The sequence below is a fragment of the Hyla sarda genome, chromosome 13 (genome assembly GCF_029499605.1).
Source record: "Hyla sarda isolate aHylSar1 chromosome 13, aHylSar1.hap1, whole genome shotgun sequence".
Taxonomy (NCBI): domain Eukaryota; kingdom Metazoa; phylum Chordata; class Amphibia; order Anura; family Hylidae; genus Hyla; species Hyla sarda.
Window position 1 is genome coordinate 936,975 of NC_079201.1, and position 16,448 is coordinate 953,422.

The 16,448-nt window shown below is 45.5% G+C and overlaps 1 protein-coding gene across 3 annotated transcripts in view; it reads left to right on the plus strand.

Annotated features, from left to right (window-relative positions):
* Window positions 1-16,448, plus strand: part of LOC130297380 (myosin-3) — a 151,237-nt gene that overhangs the window by 113,176 nt on the left and 21,613 nt on the right. For all 3 annotated transcript variants that reach the window (XM_056549794.1, XM_056549793.1, XM_056549795.1), the window contains 6 exons: window positions 765-901; window positions 3,221-3,476; window positions 5,437-5,679; window positions 5,755-5,931; window positions 10,537-10,682; window positions 10,886-10,976. In XM_056549794.1, the coding sequence (XP_056405769.1) occupies window positions 765-901; window positions 3,221-3,476; window positions 5,437-5,679; window positions 5,755-5,931; window positions 10,537-10,682; window positions 10,886-10,976 (1,050 nt within the window). The remainder of the gene's footprint in view (window positions 1-764; window positions 902-3,220; window positions 3,477-5,436; window positions 5,680-5,754; window positions 5,932-10,536; window positions 10,683-10,885; window positions 10,977-16,448) is intronic.

The following is a 16,448-nucleotide window of genomic DNA, read 5'->3' on the forward strand; positions in this document are numbered from 1 at the left end:
GTTATACTGCCCCCTAATGGTGGTTGTGTTATACTGCCCCCTAATCTTGGTTGTGTTATACTGCCCCCTTATGGTGGTTGTGTTATACTGCCCCCTAATGGTGGTTGTGTTATACTGCCCCCTAATGGTGGTTGTGTTATACCGCCCCCTAATGGTAGTTGTGTTATAACGCCCCCTAATGGTGGTTGTGTTGTACTGCCCCCTAATGGTGGTTGTGTTATACCGCCCCCTAATGGGGGTTGTGTTATACCGCCCCCTAATGTTGGTTGTGTTATACTGCCCCCTTATGTTGGTTGTGTTATACTGCCCCCTTATGGTGGTTGTGTTATACTGCCCCCTAATGTTGGTTGTGTTATACTGCCCCCTAATGTTGGTTGTGTTATACTGCCCCCTAATGTTGGTTGTGTTATACTGCCCCCTAATGGTGGTTGTGTTATACTGCCCCCTAATGGTGGTTGTGTTATACCGCCCCCTAATGATGGTTGTGTTATACCGCCCCCTAATGGTAGTTGTGTTATACCGCCCCCTAATGGTGGCTGTGTTATACCGCCCCCTAATGGTGGTTGTGTTATACTGCCCCCTAATGGTGGTTGTGTTATAACGCCCCCTAATGGTGGTTGTGTTATACTGCCCCCTAATGGTGGTTGTGTTATACTGCCCCCTAATGGTGGTTGTGTTATACTGCCCCCTAATGGTGGTTGTGTTGTACTGCCCCCTAATGGTGGTTGTGTTATCAGCTGCAGTATATGTCTTCTTGGTTGTAGGTGTTTTTTAAGGCCGGGCTCCTGGGGACCCTGGAGGAGATGAGGGACGACCGGCTGGCCCTGATCATCACCCGCACACAGGCCCGATGCCGCGGACACCTGATGAGGATGGAGTACAAAAAGATGATAGAAAGGAGGTGAGGGGCGCCCTCTGGTGTATATACTATATACTTACAGCTAGTATACAGCGCTGGGTCGAGGTCTGTTAAGGAGTGAGGGTAAAACACTGGCCCAGACTGACTATTCCTGTCTATAAGATGACGTGACCTTACACCAGTCTATGGAGGATTTTACCCTTTAACCCTTCTGGCAAAAAAAATAAAATATATATATATATATATTATTATACCCCACAAATATATATATATATACTTTAGATTTTTGCCATAGATTTTGTGGTAAAATGAGTGATGTAATTACAAAGTACAATTGGTCCCGCAAAAAACAATCGTCATACGACCCTGGAGATGGAAGAGTTCTAAATTGTCTCTCAGAATTGATAAAAAAATAAAAAGCATTACTATATGGGGTAGTTTTGTTTCTACATGGTGCCCTTTACGGTGTAATGGACATATCTGTATTCTGTAGGTCCATACGATCGCAATGATACAATATTGTACCTTAATAAAATCATATTGCCTAACAATGCCCTATTCTAACCCTTATTACCTATTACCGTATACAGGGCTGTATGAGGGATCATTGGGCCATGATCTGTGGTTTTTACCAGTGCCCGATAATAACGCCACCACATAGTGCCCGATAATAACGCCACCACATAGTGCCCGATAATGACGCCACCACATAGTGCCCGATAATGACGCCACCACATAGTGCCTGATAATAACGCCACCACATAGTGCCCGATAATGACGCCACCACATAGTGCCCGATAATGACGCCACCACATAGTGCCCGATAATGACGCCACCACATAGTGCCCGATAATGACGCCACCACATAGTGTCCGATAATGACGCCACCACATAGTGCCCGATAATGACGCCACCACATAGTGCCCGATAATGACGCCACCACATAGTGCCCGATAATGACGCCACCACATAGTGCCCGATAATGACGCCACCACATAGTGCCCGATAATGACGCCACCACATAGCGCCCGATAATGACGCCACCACATAGCGCCCGATAATGACGCCACCACATAGCGCCCGATAATGACGCCACCACATAGCGCCCGATAATGACGCCACCACATAGCGCCCGATAATGACGCCACCACATAGCGCCCGATAATGACGCCACCACATAGCGCCCGATAATGACGCCACCACATAGTGCCCGATAATGACGCCACCACATAGCGCCCGATAATAACGCCACCACATAGTGCCCGATAATAACGCCACCACATAGTGCCCGATAATAACGCCACCACATAGTGCCCGATAATGACGCCACCACATAGTGCCCGATAATGACGCCACCACATAGTGCCCGATAATGACGCCACCACATAGTGCCCGATAATGACGCCACCACATAGTGCCCGATAATGACGCCACCACATAGTGCCCGATAATGACGCCACCACATAGTGCCCGATAATGACGCCACCACATAGTGCCCGATAATGACGCCACCACATAGTGCCCGATAATGACGCCACCACATAGTGCCCGATAATAACGCCACCACATAGTGCCCGATAATGACGCCACCACATAGTGCCCGATAATGACGCCACCACATAGTGCCCGATAATGACGCCACCACATAGTGCCCGATAATGACGCCACCACATAGTGCCCGATAATAACGCCACCACATAGTGCCCGATAATAACGCCACCACATAGTGCCCGATAATGACGCCACCACATAGTGCCCGATAATGACGCCACCACATAGTGCCCGATAATGACGCCACCACATAGTGCCCGATAATGACGCCACCACATAGTGCCCGATAATAACGCCACCACATAGTGCCCGATAATGACGCCACCACATAGTGCCCGATAATGACGCCACCACATAGTGCCCGATAATAACGCCACCACATAGTGCCCGATAATGACGCCACCACATAGTGCCCGATAATGACGCCACCACATAGTGCCCGATAATGACGCCACCACATAGTGCCCGATAATGACGCCACCACATAGTGCCCGATAATAACGCCACCACATAGTGCCCGATAATGACGCCACCACATAGTGCCCGATAATGACGCCACCACATAGTGCCCGATAATGACGCCACCACATAGTGCCCGATAATGACGCCACCACATAGTGCCCGATAATAACGCCACCACATAGTGCCCGATAATGACGCCACCACATAGTGCCCGATAATGACGCCACCACATAGTGCCCGATAATAACGCCACCACATAGTGCCCGATAATGACGCCACCACATAGTGCCCAGGTTCTTGCTGCCTGCTCAGCTCTTTGTCAGACCCAAGGAATATCTGTTTCTTCAGGGAAGCCATCTTCAGCATTCAGTACAACATCCGTGCATTCATGAACGTCAAACACTGGCCATGGATGAAGCTTTACTTCAAGATCAAGCCCCTCCTCCGCAGCGCGGAGACCGAGAAGGAAATGGCCGCCATGAAGGAGGAATTCGCTAAAACCAAGGAGAATCTGGCAAAGTCAGAGGCCAAGAGGAAGGAGCTGGAGGAGAAGATGGTGAAACTCCTCCAGGAAAAGAACGACCTGCAGCTGCAAGTCCAGTCTGTGAGTACGGGGAGTGGTCTGTAGCGCCCTCTAGAGGAGGATAAAACTGCAGCGCCCTCTAGAACAAGATAAAACTGCAGCGCCCTCTAGAACAAGATAAAACTGCAGCACCGTCTAGAGGGGGATAAAACTGCAGCACCCTCTAGAGGAGGATAAAACTGCAGCGCCCTCTAGAGGAGGATAAAACTGCAGCGCCCTCTAGAGGAAGATAAAACTGCAGCACCCTCTAGAGGAGGATAAAACTGCAGCGCCCTCTAGAGGAGGATAAAACTGCAGCGCCCTCTAGAGGAAGATAAAACTGCAGCACCCTCTAGAGGAGGATAAAACTGCAGCGCCCTCTAGAACAAGATAAAACTGCAGCGCCCTCTAGAACAAGATAAAACTGCAGCACCCTCTAGAACAAGATAAAACTGCAGCGCCCTCTAGAACAAGATAAAACTGCAGCACTGTCTAGAGGGGGATAAAACTGCAGCACCCTCTAGAGGAGGATAAAACTGCAGCACCCTCTAGAGGAGGATAAAACTGCAGCACCCTCTAGAGGAGGATAAAACTGCAGCGCCCTCTAGAGGAGGATAAAACTGCAGCACCCTCTAGAGGAGGATAAAACTGCAGCACCGTCTAGAGGGGGATAAAACTGCAGTGCCCTCTAGAGGAAGATAAAACTGCAGCACCCTCTAGAGGAGGATAAAACTGCAGCACCCTCTAGAGGAGGATAAAACTGCAGCACCCTCTAGAGGAAGATAAAACTGCAGCACCCTCTAGAGGAGGATAAAACTGCAGTGCCCTCTAGAGGAGGATAAAACTGCAGTGCCCTCTAGAGGAGGATAAAACTGCAGTGCCCTCTAGAGGAGGATAAAACTGCAGTGCCCTCTAGAGGAGGATAAAACTGCAGTGCCCTCTAGAGGAGGATAAAACTGCAGTGCCCTCTAGAGGAGGATAAAACTGCAGCGCCCTCTAGAGGAGGATAAAACTGCAGCGCCCTCTAGAACAAGATAAAACTGCAGCGCCCTCTAGAACAAGATAAAACTGCAGCACCCTCTAGAGGAGGATAAAACTGAAGCACCCTCTAGAGGAAGATAAAACTGCAGCACCCTCTAGAGGAGAATAAAACTGCAGCGCCCTCTAGAGGAGGATAAAACTGCAGCGCCTTCTAGAGGAGGATAAAACTGCAGCACCCTCTAGAGGAGAATAAAACTGCAGCACCCTCTAGAGGAGGATAAAACTGCAGCGCCCTCTAGAGGAGGATAAAACTGCAGCGCCCTCTAGAGGAGGACGGGTCTGCAGCGCCCTCTAGAGGAGGACGGGTCTGCAGCGCCCTCTAGAGGAGGACGGGTCTGCAGCGCCCTCTAGAGGAGGATAAAACTGCAGCGCCCTCTAGAGGAGGACAGGTCTGCAGCTCCCTCTAGAGGAGATCAGGTCTGCAGCGCCCTCTAGAGGAGGACGGGTCTGCAGCGCCCTCTAGAGGAGGATAAAACTGCAGCGCCCTCTAGAGGAGGACAGGTCTGCAGCGCCCTCTAGAGGAGGACAGGTTTGCAGCGCCCTCTAGAGGAGGATAGGTCTGCAGCGCCCTCTAGAGGAGGACATGTCTGCAGCGCCCTCTAGAGGAGGATAAAACTGCAGCACCCTCTAGAGGAGGATAGGTCTGCAGCGCCCTCTAGAGGAGGACATGTCTGCAGCGCCCTCTAGAGGAGGATAAAACTGCAGCGCCCTCTAGAGGAGGACGGGTCTGCAGCGCCCTCTAGAGGAGGACGGGTCTGCAGCGCCCTCTAGAGGAGGACGGGTCTGCAGCGCCCTCTAGAGGAGGACAGGTCTGCAGCGCCCATAGTAATCCCATGTAAGGCTATAGCAGATTCTTCTCATTAAGAAGCTTTGTTAATATATAATGATGGTTTTATTCACATTTCCGTTGTTTTTATGCGCAGTGTGCCGTAATTGTTCTTAACTCTTTATTATCCACCAGGAGTCAGAGAACTTGACAGATGCAGAGGAGAGGTGCGATCAGCTGATCAAGAGTAAGATCCAACTGGAGGCCAAGATCAAAGAGCTGAACGAGAGGCTGGAGGACGAGGAAGAGTCCAACGCTGAGCTGACCGCCAAGAAGAGGAAACTGGAGGACGAGTGCTCCGAGCTGAAGAAGGACATCGACGACCTGGAGCTGACTCTGGCCAAGGTGGAGAAGGAGAAGCACGCCACCGAGAACAAGGTGAGCGCCTCAGGAGACGACCAGACCACCTCCAGACCCCTCCCAACCGCTAACATCTCACCTCTGCTATAATAGGTTAAAAACCTGACAGAAGAAATGGCCGCTCTGGACGAGACCATCGTAAAGCTGACCAAAGAGAAGAAGGCCCTGCAGGAGGCGCACCAGCAGACTCTGGATGACCTGCAGGCTGAGGAGGACAAGGTCAACGCCCTGACCAAGCTGAAGACCAAGCTGGAGCAACAGATTGATGATGTGAGTCCATAGCCCCCCACCCCACCCCCCACTGCCAGCATACGCCTTAAAGTGTAGCTCCTCCTCCATCCCCTCACCCTACTGCGAGCATACGCCTTACAGTGTAGCTCCTTCTCCATCCCCTCACCCTAATGCCAGCATACGCCTTAAAGTGTAGCTCCTCCTCCATCCCCTCACCCTACTGCCAGCATACGCCTTACAGTGTAACTCCTCCTCCATCCCCTCACCCTACTGCCAGCATACACCTTAAAGTGTAGCTCCTCCTCCATCCCCTCACCCTACTGCCAGCATACGCCTTACAGTGTAACTCCTCCTCCATCCCCTCACCCTGTAGCTCCTCCTCCATCCCCTCACCCTATTGCCAGCATACGCCTTAAAGTGTAACTCCTCCTCCATCCCCTCACCCTACTGCCAGCATACGCCTTAAAGTGTAACTCCTCCTCCATCCCCTCACCCTATTGACAGCATATGCCTTAAAGTGTAACTCCTCCTCCATCCCCTCACCCTACTGCCAGCATACGCCTTACAGTGTAACTCCTCCTCCATCCCCTCACCCTATTGCCAGCATACGCCTTAAAGTGTAGCTCCTCCTCCATCCCCTCACCTTACTGCCAGCATACGCCTTAAAGTGTAGCTCCTCCTCCATCCCCTCACCTTACTGCCAGCATACGCCTTAAAGTGTAACTCCTCCTCCATCCCCTCACCCTACTGCCAGCATACACCTTAAAGTGTAACTCCTCCTTCATCCCCTCACCCTATTGCCAGCATACGCCTTAAAGTGTAACTCCTCCTCCATCTCCTCACCCTACTGCCAGCATACGCCTTACAGTGTAACTCCTCCTCCATCCCCTCACCCTACTTCCAGCATACACCTTAAAGTGTAGCTCCTCCTCCATCCCCTCACCCTATTGCCAGCATACGCCTTAAAGTGTAACTCCTCCTCCATCCCCTCACCCTACTGCCAGCATACGCCTTAAAGTGTAACTCCTCCTCCATCCCCCTCACCCTATTGCCAGCATATGCCTTAAAGTGTAACTCCTCCTCCATCCCCTCACCCTATTGCAAGCATACGCCTTAGTGTAGCTCCTCCTCCATCCCCTCACCCTACTGCCAGCATACACCTTAAAGTAGCTCCTCTTCCATTCCCTCACCCTACTTCCAGCGTACACCTTAAAGTGGCGATCAGATGTGATCCTTAAATAGAGTTGGGGGGGTCCTTACAGATCAGATCCTTATATAGAGTTGGGGGGGGGGGTTCCTTACAGATCAGATCCTTATATAGAGTTGGGGGGGTCCTTACAGATCAGATCCTTATATAGAGTTGGGGGGGTCCTTACAGGTCAGATCCTTATATAGAGTTGGGGGGCTCCTTGCGGATCAGATCCTTATATAGAGTTGGCGGGGGGTCCTTACAGATGAGATCCTTATATAGAGTTGGGGGGTCCTTACAGATCAGATCCTTATATAGAGTTGGGGGGCTCCTTACGGATTAGATCCTTATATAGAGTTGGGGGGGGGGTCCTTACAGATGAGATCCTTATATAGAGTTGGGGGGGTCCTTACAGATCAGATCCTTATATAGAGTTGGGGGGGTCCTTACGGATCAGATCCTTATATAGAGTTGGGGGGTCCTTACAGATCAGATCTTTATATAGAGTTGGGGGGGGGTCCTTACAGATCAGATCCTTATATAGAGTTGGGGGGCTCCTTACGGATCAGATCCTTATATAGAGTTGGGGGGGTCCTTACAGATCAGATCCTTATATAGAGTTGGGGGGATCCTTACGGATCAGATCCTTATATAGAGTTGGGGGGGGGGGCCTTACAGATCAGATCCTTATATAGAGTTGGGGGGGGTCCTTACAGATCAGATCCTTATATAGAGTTGGGGGGGGTCCTTACGGATCAGATCCTTATATAGAGTTGGGGGGGTCCTTACAGATCAAATCCTTATATAGAGTTGGGGGGGTCCTTACAGATCAGATCCTTATATAGAGTTGGGGGGGGGGTCCTTACGGATCAGATCCTTATATAGAGTTGGGGGGGGGTCCTTACGGATCAGATCCTTATATAGAGTTGGGGGGGGGGTCCTTACGGATCAGATCCTTATATAGAGTTGGGGGGGTCCTTACAGATCAGATCCTTATATAGAGTTGGGGGGGTCCTTACAGATCAGATCCTTATATAGAGTTGGGGGGGTCCTTACAGATCAGATCCTTATATAGAGTTGGGGGGGGGTCCTTACAGATCAGATCCTTATATAGAGTTGGGGGGGTCCTTACGGATCAGATCCTTATATAGACTTGGGGGGGTCCTTACGGATCAGATCCTTATATAGAGTTGGGGGGGGGGTCCTTACAGATCAGATCCTTATATAGAGTTGGGGGGGGGTCCTTACAGATCAGATCCTTATATAGAGTGTGGGGGGTCCTTACGGATCAGATCCTTATATAGAGTTGGGGGGGGTCCTTACGGATCAGATCCTTATATAGAGTTGGGGGGGTCCTTACAGATCAGATCCTTATATAGAGTTGGGGGGGTCCTTACGGATCAGATCCTTATATAGAGTTGGGGGGGTCCTTACGGATCAGATCCTTATATAGAGTTGGGGGGGTTCTTACAGATCAGATCCTTATATAGAGTTGGGGGGGGTCCTTACGGATCAGATCCTTATATAGAGTTGGGGGGGTCCTTACGGATCAGATCCTTATATAGAGTTGGGGGGGTCCTTACGGATCAGATCCTTATATAGAGTTGGGGGGGTCCTTACGGATCAGATCCTTATATAGAGTTGGGGGGGTCCTTACAGATCAGATCCTTGGGGGGGGTCCTTACGGATCAGATCCTTATATAGAGTTGGGGGGGTCCTTACAGATCAGATCCTTATATAGAGTTGGGGGGGTCCTTATGGATCAGATCCTTATATAGAGTTGGGGGGGGGGTCCTTACAGATCAGATCCTTATATATAGAGTTGGGGGGGGGTCCTTACAGATCAGATCCTTATATAGAGTTGGGGGGGTCCTTACAGATCAGATCCTTATATAGAGTTGGGGGGTCCTTACGGATCAGATCCTTATATAGAGTTGGGGGGGTCCTTACAGATCAGATCCTTATATAGAGTTGGGGGGTCCTTACGGATCAGATCCTTAGAGTTGGGGGGGTCCTTACAGATCAGATCCTTATATAGAGTTGGGGGGGTCCTTACGGATCAGATCCTTATATAGAGTTGGGGGGGTCCTTACAGATCAGATCCTTATATAGAGTTGGGGGGTCCTTACAGATCAGATCCTTATATAGAGTTGGGGGGGTCCTTACAGATCAGATCCTTATATAGAGTTGGGGGGGTCCTTACAGATCAGATCCTTATATAGAGTTGGGGGGTCCTTACAGGTCAGATCCTTATATAGAGTTGGGGGGGGGGGGTCCTTACAGATCAGATCCTTATATAGAGTTGGGGGGGTCCTTACAGATCAGATCCTTATATAGAGTTGGGGGGTCCTTACAGATCAGATCCTTATATAGAGTTGGGGGGTCCTTACAGATCAGATCCTTATATAGAGTTGGGGGGGTCCTTACAGATCAGATCCTTATATAGAGTTGGGGGGGTCCTTACGGATCAGATCCTTATATAGAGTTGGGGGGGGGTCCTTACAGATCAGATCCTTATATAGAGTTGGGGGGGTCCTTAAGGATCAGATCCTTATATAGAGTTGGGGGGTCCTTACAGATCAGATCCTTATATAGAGTTGGGGGGGTCCTTACAGATCAGATCCTTATATAGAGTTGGGGGGGTCCTTAAGGATCAGATCCTTATATAGAGTTGGGGGGTCCTTACGGATCAGATCCTTATGTAGAGTTGGGGGGGGGTCCTTACGGATCAGATCCTTATATAGAGTTGGGGGGTCCTTACGGATCAGATCCTTATATAGAGTTGGGGGGTCCTTACGGATCAGATCCTTATATAGAGTTGGGGGGTCCTTACGGATCAGATCCTTATATAGAGTTGGGGGGGTCCTTACGGATCAGATCCTTATATAGAGTTGGGGGGTCCTTACGGATCAGATCCTTATATAGAGTTGGGGGGGTCCTTACAGATCAGATCCTTATATAGAGTTGGGGGGGTCCTTACAGATCAGATCCTTATATAGAGTTGGGGGGTCCTTACAGATCAGATCCTTATATAGAGTTGGGGGGTCCTTACAGATCAGATCCTTATATAGAGTTGGGGGGGTCCTTACAGATCAGATCCTTATATAGAGTTGGGGGGGTCCTTACGGATCAGATCCTTATATAGAGTTGGGGGGGTCCTTACAGATCAGATCCTTATATAGAGTTGGGGGGTCCTTACAGATCAGATCCTTATATAGAGTTGGGGGGGTCCTTACAGATCAGATCCTTATATAGAGTTGGGGGGGTCCTTAAGGATCAGATCCTTATATAGAGTTGGGGGGTCCTTACGGATCAGATCCTTATGTAGAGTTGGGGGGGGGTCCTTACGGATCAGATCCTTATATAGAGTTGGGGGGTCCTTACGGATCAGATCCTTATATAGAGTTGGGGGGTCCTTACGGATCAGATTGATTTCTTTTAACCCTTTCCTGTAGTTACAAGGTTCGCTGGAGCAGGAGAAGAAACTCCGTATGGACAATGAGCGCGGCAGGAGGAAGCTTGAGGGGGACCTGAAAATGGCGCAGGACTCCATCATGGACCTGGAAAATGACAGACAGCAGCTGGACGAGAGGCTGAAGAAGTATGGGGGGCCGGGGGGCATATATAAGATCTCTGCTTACTGTCAGTGAATGGAAACATCACTGTCTTCCTTCAGACCATTGTGTCACATGCTCACACAGCTGATCCTAGGGTTTGTTACAATGTATCAGTGTAGGTTTAATGCTGGTGTGTATCACATGAATGTCATGCTGAGTATCTCATCCGTATCTCATCCGTTCACAGGAAAGACTTTGAGATCAGTCAGCTGCTCAGTAGGGTGGAAGATGAACAAGTCTTGGGGAACCAACTTCAGAAGAAGATTAAGGAGCTTCAGGTAAATGGGGCACCCCCCCACATTACTGATGTCCTCATCACGCTGAACTAGGGGGCACAAATACCCCCACTGAGCCCCTCCCCTGTGCAGTGAATGGTGACACCTGTATGTAAATAGAATGACCATAGATGGCGTCACCGCTCCCTTCCTGCCCCTCCCTGCACAATGACCTATGCACGGATAACAGAGCATGACCACAACACTCTCCCATAGAGTCAAATGACAAGTGATGGTCACAGCCCCCTCCCACCTTAATGCAAAATGACATCATAGATGACAGAGCATGCCCACAACAAACTCTAACACCCCCTTCATGCACATGACTGGTCACAGAGCATGCCTACAACATTCTCCCATAGAAGTCAAAAGGTAATGGTCACAGCTACCCTTCTCCACCTCCCTGCACATGATTTCTTCACCAGTCACAGATCATGCCTACATAACTCTCCCATAGATGTCTATAGGTAATGGTCACAGCTACCCTTCTCCACCTCCCTGCACATGATTTCTTCACCAGTCACAGATCATGCCTACATAACTCTCCCATAGATGTCTATAGGTAATGGTCACAGCTACCCTTCTCCACCTCCCTGCACATGACTTCTTCACCAGTCACAGAGCATGCCTACATAACTCTCCCATAGATGTCTATAGGTAATGGTCACAGCTACCCCTCCCCACCTCCCTGCACATGACTTCTTCACCAGTCACAGAGCATGCCTACATAACTCTCCCATAGATGTCTATAGGTAATGGTCACAGCTACCCTTCTCCACCTCCCTGCACATGACTTCTTCACCAGTCACAGAGCATGCCTACATAACTCTCCCATAGATGTCTATAGGTAATGGTCACAGCTACCCTTCTCCACCTCCCTGCACAGCAGTGGTCTCAAACGGCTGTCCGGGCATGCTGGGAGCTGAAGTTTTGCACCATCTGGAGGGCCACAGTTTGAGACCACTGCTGCTCAGTGACTTCTTTATTGGTCACAGAGCATGCCTACAACAGTCTCCCATAGAAGTCAATAGTTAATGGTCACAAAGAGGTGATAGTCATATCCTGTTTAGAAAAGGCCCCTCATACTGATATATCTGACCCCGATTATTATATTTTTAGGCTCTTACTGATATATCTGACCCCGATTATTATATTTTTAGGCTCTTACTGATATATCTGACCCCTGATTATTGTATTTTTAGGCTCTTACTGATATATCTGACCCCTGATTATTATATTTTTAGGCTCTTACTGATATATCTGACCCCTGATTATTGTATTTTTAGGCTCTTACTGATATATCTGACCCCTGATTATTGTATTTTTAGGCTCTTACTGATATATCTGACCCCGATTATTATATTTTTAGGCTCTTACTGATATATCTGACCCCGATTATTATATTTTTAGGCTCTTACTGATATATCTGACCCCTGATTATTATATTTTTAGGCCCTTACTGATATATCTGACCCCCAATTATTATATTTTTAGGCCCTTACTGATATATCTGACCCCCGATTATTATATTTTAGGCTCTTACTGATATATCTGACCCCCGATTATTATATTTTTAGGCTCTTACTGATATATCTGACCCCGATTATTATATTTTAGGCTCTTACTGATATATCTGACCCCCAATTATTATATTTTTAGGCCCTTACTGATATATCTGACCCCCAATTATTATATTTTTAGGCTCTTACTGATATATCTGACCCCTGATTATTATATTTTAGGCTCTTACTGATATATCTGACCCCCCGATTATTATATTTTAGGCTCTTACTGATATATCTGACCCCGATTATTATATTTTAGGCTCTTACTGATATATCTGACCCCCAATTATTATATTTTTAGGCCCTTACTGATATATCTGACCCCCAATTATTATATTTTTAGGCTCTTACTGATATATCTGACCCCCAATTATTATATTTTTAGGCCCTTACTGATATATCTGACCCCCAATTATTATATTTTTAGGCTCTTACTAATATATCTGACCCCGATTATTATATTTTTAGGCCCTTACTGATATATCTGACCCCCAATTATTATATTTTTAGGGTCTTGCTGATATATCTGACCCCCGATTATTATATTTTTAGGCTCTTACTGATATATCTGACCCCGATTATTATATTTTTAGGCTCTTACTGATATATCTGACCCCCATTATTATATTTTTAGGCCCTTACTGATATATCTGACCCCCATTATTATATTTTTAGGCTCTTACTGATATATCTGACCCCCCATTATTATATTTTTAGGCCCTTACTGATATATCTGCCCCCAATTATTATATTTTTAGGCCCATACTGATATATCTGCCCCCGACTATTATATTTTAGGGTCTTACTGATATATCTGACCCCCATTATTATATTTTTAGGCCCTTACTGATATATCTGACCCCGATTATTATATTTTTAGGCTCTTACTGATATATCTGACCCCCCATTATTATATTTTTAGGCCCTACTGATATATCTGACCCCCGATTATTATATTTTAGGGCTCTTACTGATATATCTGACCCCCAATTATTATATTTTAGGCTCTTACTGATATCTGACCCCCGATTATTATATTTTTAGGCTCTTACTGATATCTGACCCCCGATTATTATATTTTAGGCTCTTACTGATATCTGACCCCCAATTATTATATTTTTAGGGTCTTACTGATATATCTGACCCCCGATTATTATATTTTTAGGCTCTTACTGATATATCTGACCCCCGATTATTATATTTTTAGGCTCTTACTGATATATCTGACCTCCAATTATTATATTTTTAGGCTCTTACTGATATATCTGACCCCCAATTATATTTTTAGGCCCTTACTGATATATCTGACCCCCATTATTATATTATTAGGCTCTTACTGATATATCTGACCCCCCATTATTATATTTTTAGGCCCTTACTGATATATCTGCCCCCAATTATTATATTTTTAGGCCCATACTGATATATCTGCCCCCGATTATTATATTTTAGGGTCTTACTGATATATCTGACCCCCAATTATTATATTTTTAGGCCCTTACTGATATATCTGACCCCGATTATTATATTTTTAGGCTCTTACTGATATATCTGACCCCCAATTATTATATTTTTTGGCCCTTACTGATATATCTGACCCCGATTATTATATTTTAGGCTCTTACTGATATATCTGACCCCCATTATTATATTTTTAGGCCCTACTGATATATCTGACCCCCGATTATTATATTTTAGGGCTCTTACTGATATATCTGACCCCCAATTATTATATTTTAGGCTCTTACTGATATCTGACCCCCGATTATTATATTTTTAGGCTCTTACTGATATCTGACCCCCGATTATTATATTTTAGGCTCTTACTGATATATCTGACCCCGATTATTATATTTTAGGCCCTTACTGATATATCTGACCCCCAATTATTATATTTTTAGGGTCTTACTGATATATCTGACCCCCGATTATTATATTTTAGGCTCTTACTGATATATCTGACCCCCATTATTATATTTTTAGGCCCTACTGATATATCTGACCCCCGATTATTATATTTTAGGGCTCTTACTGATATATCTGACCCCCAATTATTATATTTTAGGCTCTTACTGATATATCTGACCCCCGATTATTATATTTTTAGGCTCTTACTGATATCTGACCCCCGATTATTATATTTTAGGCTCTTACTGATATCTGACCCCCAATTATTATATTTTTAGGGTCTTACTGATATATCTGACCCCCGATTATTATATTTTTAGGCTCTTACTGATATATCTGCCCCCAATTATTATATTTTAGGCTCTTACTGATATATCTGACCCCCGATTATTATATTTTTAGGCTCTTACTGATATATCTGACCTCCAATTATTATATTTTTAGGCTCTTACTGATATATCTGACCCCCGATTATTATATTTTTAGGCTCTTACTGATATATCTGACCCCCGATTATTATATTTTTAGGCTCTTACTGATATATCTGACCCCCGATTATTATATTTTTAGGCTCTTACTGATATATCTGACCCCCAATTATATTTTTAGGCCCTTACTGATATATCTGACCCCCATTATTATATTATTAGGCTCTTACTGATATATCTGACCCCCCATTATTATATTTTTAGGCCCTTACTGATATATCTGCCCCCAATTATTATATTTTTAGGCCCATACTGATATATCTGCCCCCGATTATTATATTTTAGGGTCTTACTGATATATCTGACCCCCAATTATTATATTTTTAGGCCCTTACTGATATATCTGACCCCGATTATTATATTTTTAGGCTCTTACTGATATATCTGACCCCCAATTATTATATTTTTTGGCCCTTACTGATATATCTGACCCCGATTATTATATTTTAGGCTCTTACTGATATATCTGACCCCCATTATTATATTTTTAGGCCCTACTGATATATCTGACCCCCGATTATTATATTTTAGGGCTCTTACTGATATATCTGACCCCCAATTATTATATTTTAGGCTCTTACTGATATCTGACCCCCGATTATTATATTTTTAGGCTCTTACTGATATCTGACCCCCGATTATTATATTTTAGGCTCTTACTGATATCTGACCCCCAATTATTATATTTTTAGGGTCTTACTGATATATCTGACCCCCGATTATTATATTTTTAGGCTCTTACTGATATATCTGACCCCCGATTATTATATTTTTAGGCTCTTACTGATATATCTGACCCCCAATTATTATATTTTTAGGCTCTTACTGATATATCTGACCCCCGATTATTATATTTTTAGGCTCTTACTGATATATCTGACCCCCAATTATTATATTTTTAGGCTCTTACTAATATATCTGACCCCGATTATTATATTTTTAGGCTCTTACTGATATATCTGACCCCCGATTATTATATTTTAGGCTCTTACTGATATCTGACCCCCAATTATTATATTTTTAGGCCCATACTGATATATCTGCCCCCGATTATTATATTTTTAGGCTCTTACTGATATATCTGACCCCCGATTATTATATTTTTAGGCTCTTACTGATATATCTGACCCCCGATTATTATATTTTTAGGCTCTTACTGATATATCTGACCCCCAATTATTATATTTTTAGGCCCTTACTGATATATCTGACCCCCGATTATTATATTTGTAGGCTCTTACTGATATATCTGACCCCGATTATTATATTTTTAGGCTCTTACTGATATATCTGACCCCCGATTATTATATTTTTAGGCTCTTACTGATATATCTGACCCCGATTATTATATTTTAGGCCCTTACTGATATATCTGACCCCCGATTATTATATTTTTAGGCCCTTACTGATATATCTGACCCCCAATTATTATATTTTTAGGCCCTTACTGATATATCTGACCCCCGATTATTATATTTTTAGGCCCTTACTGATATATCTGACCCCCAATTATT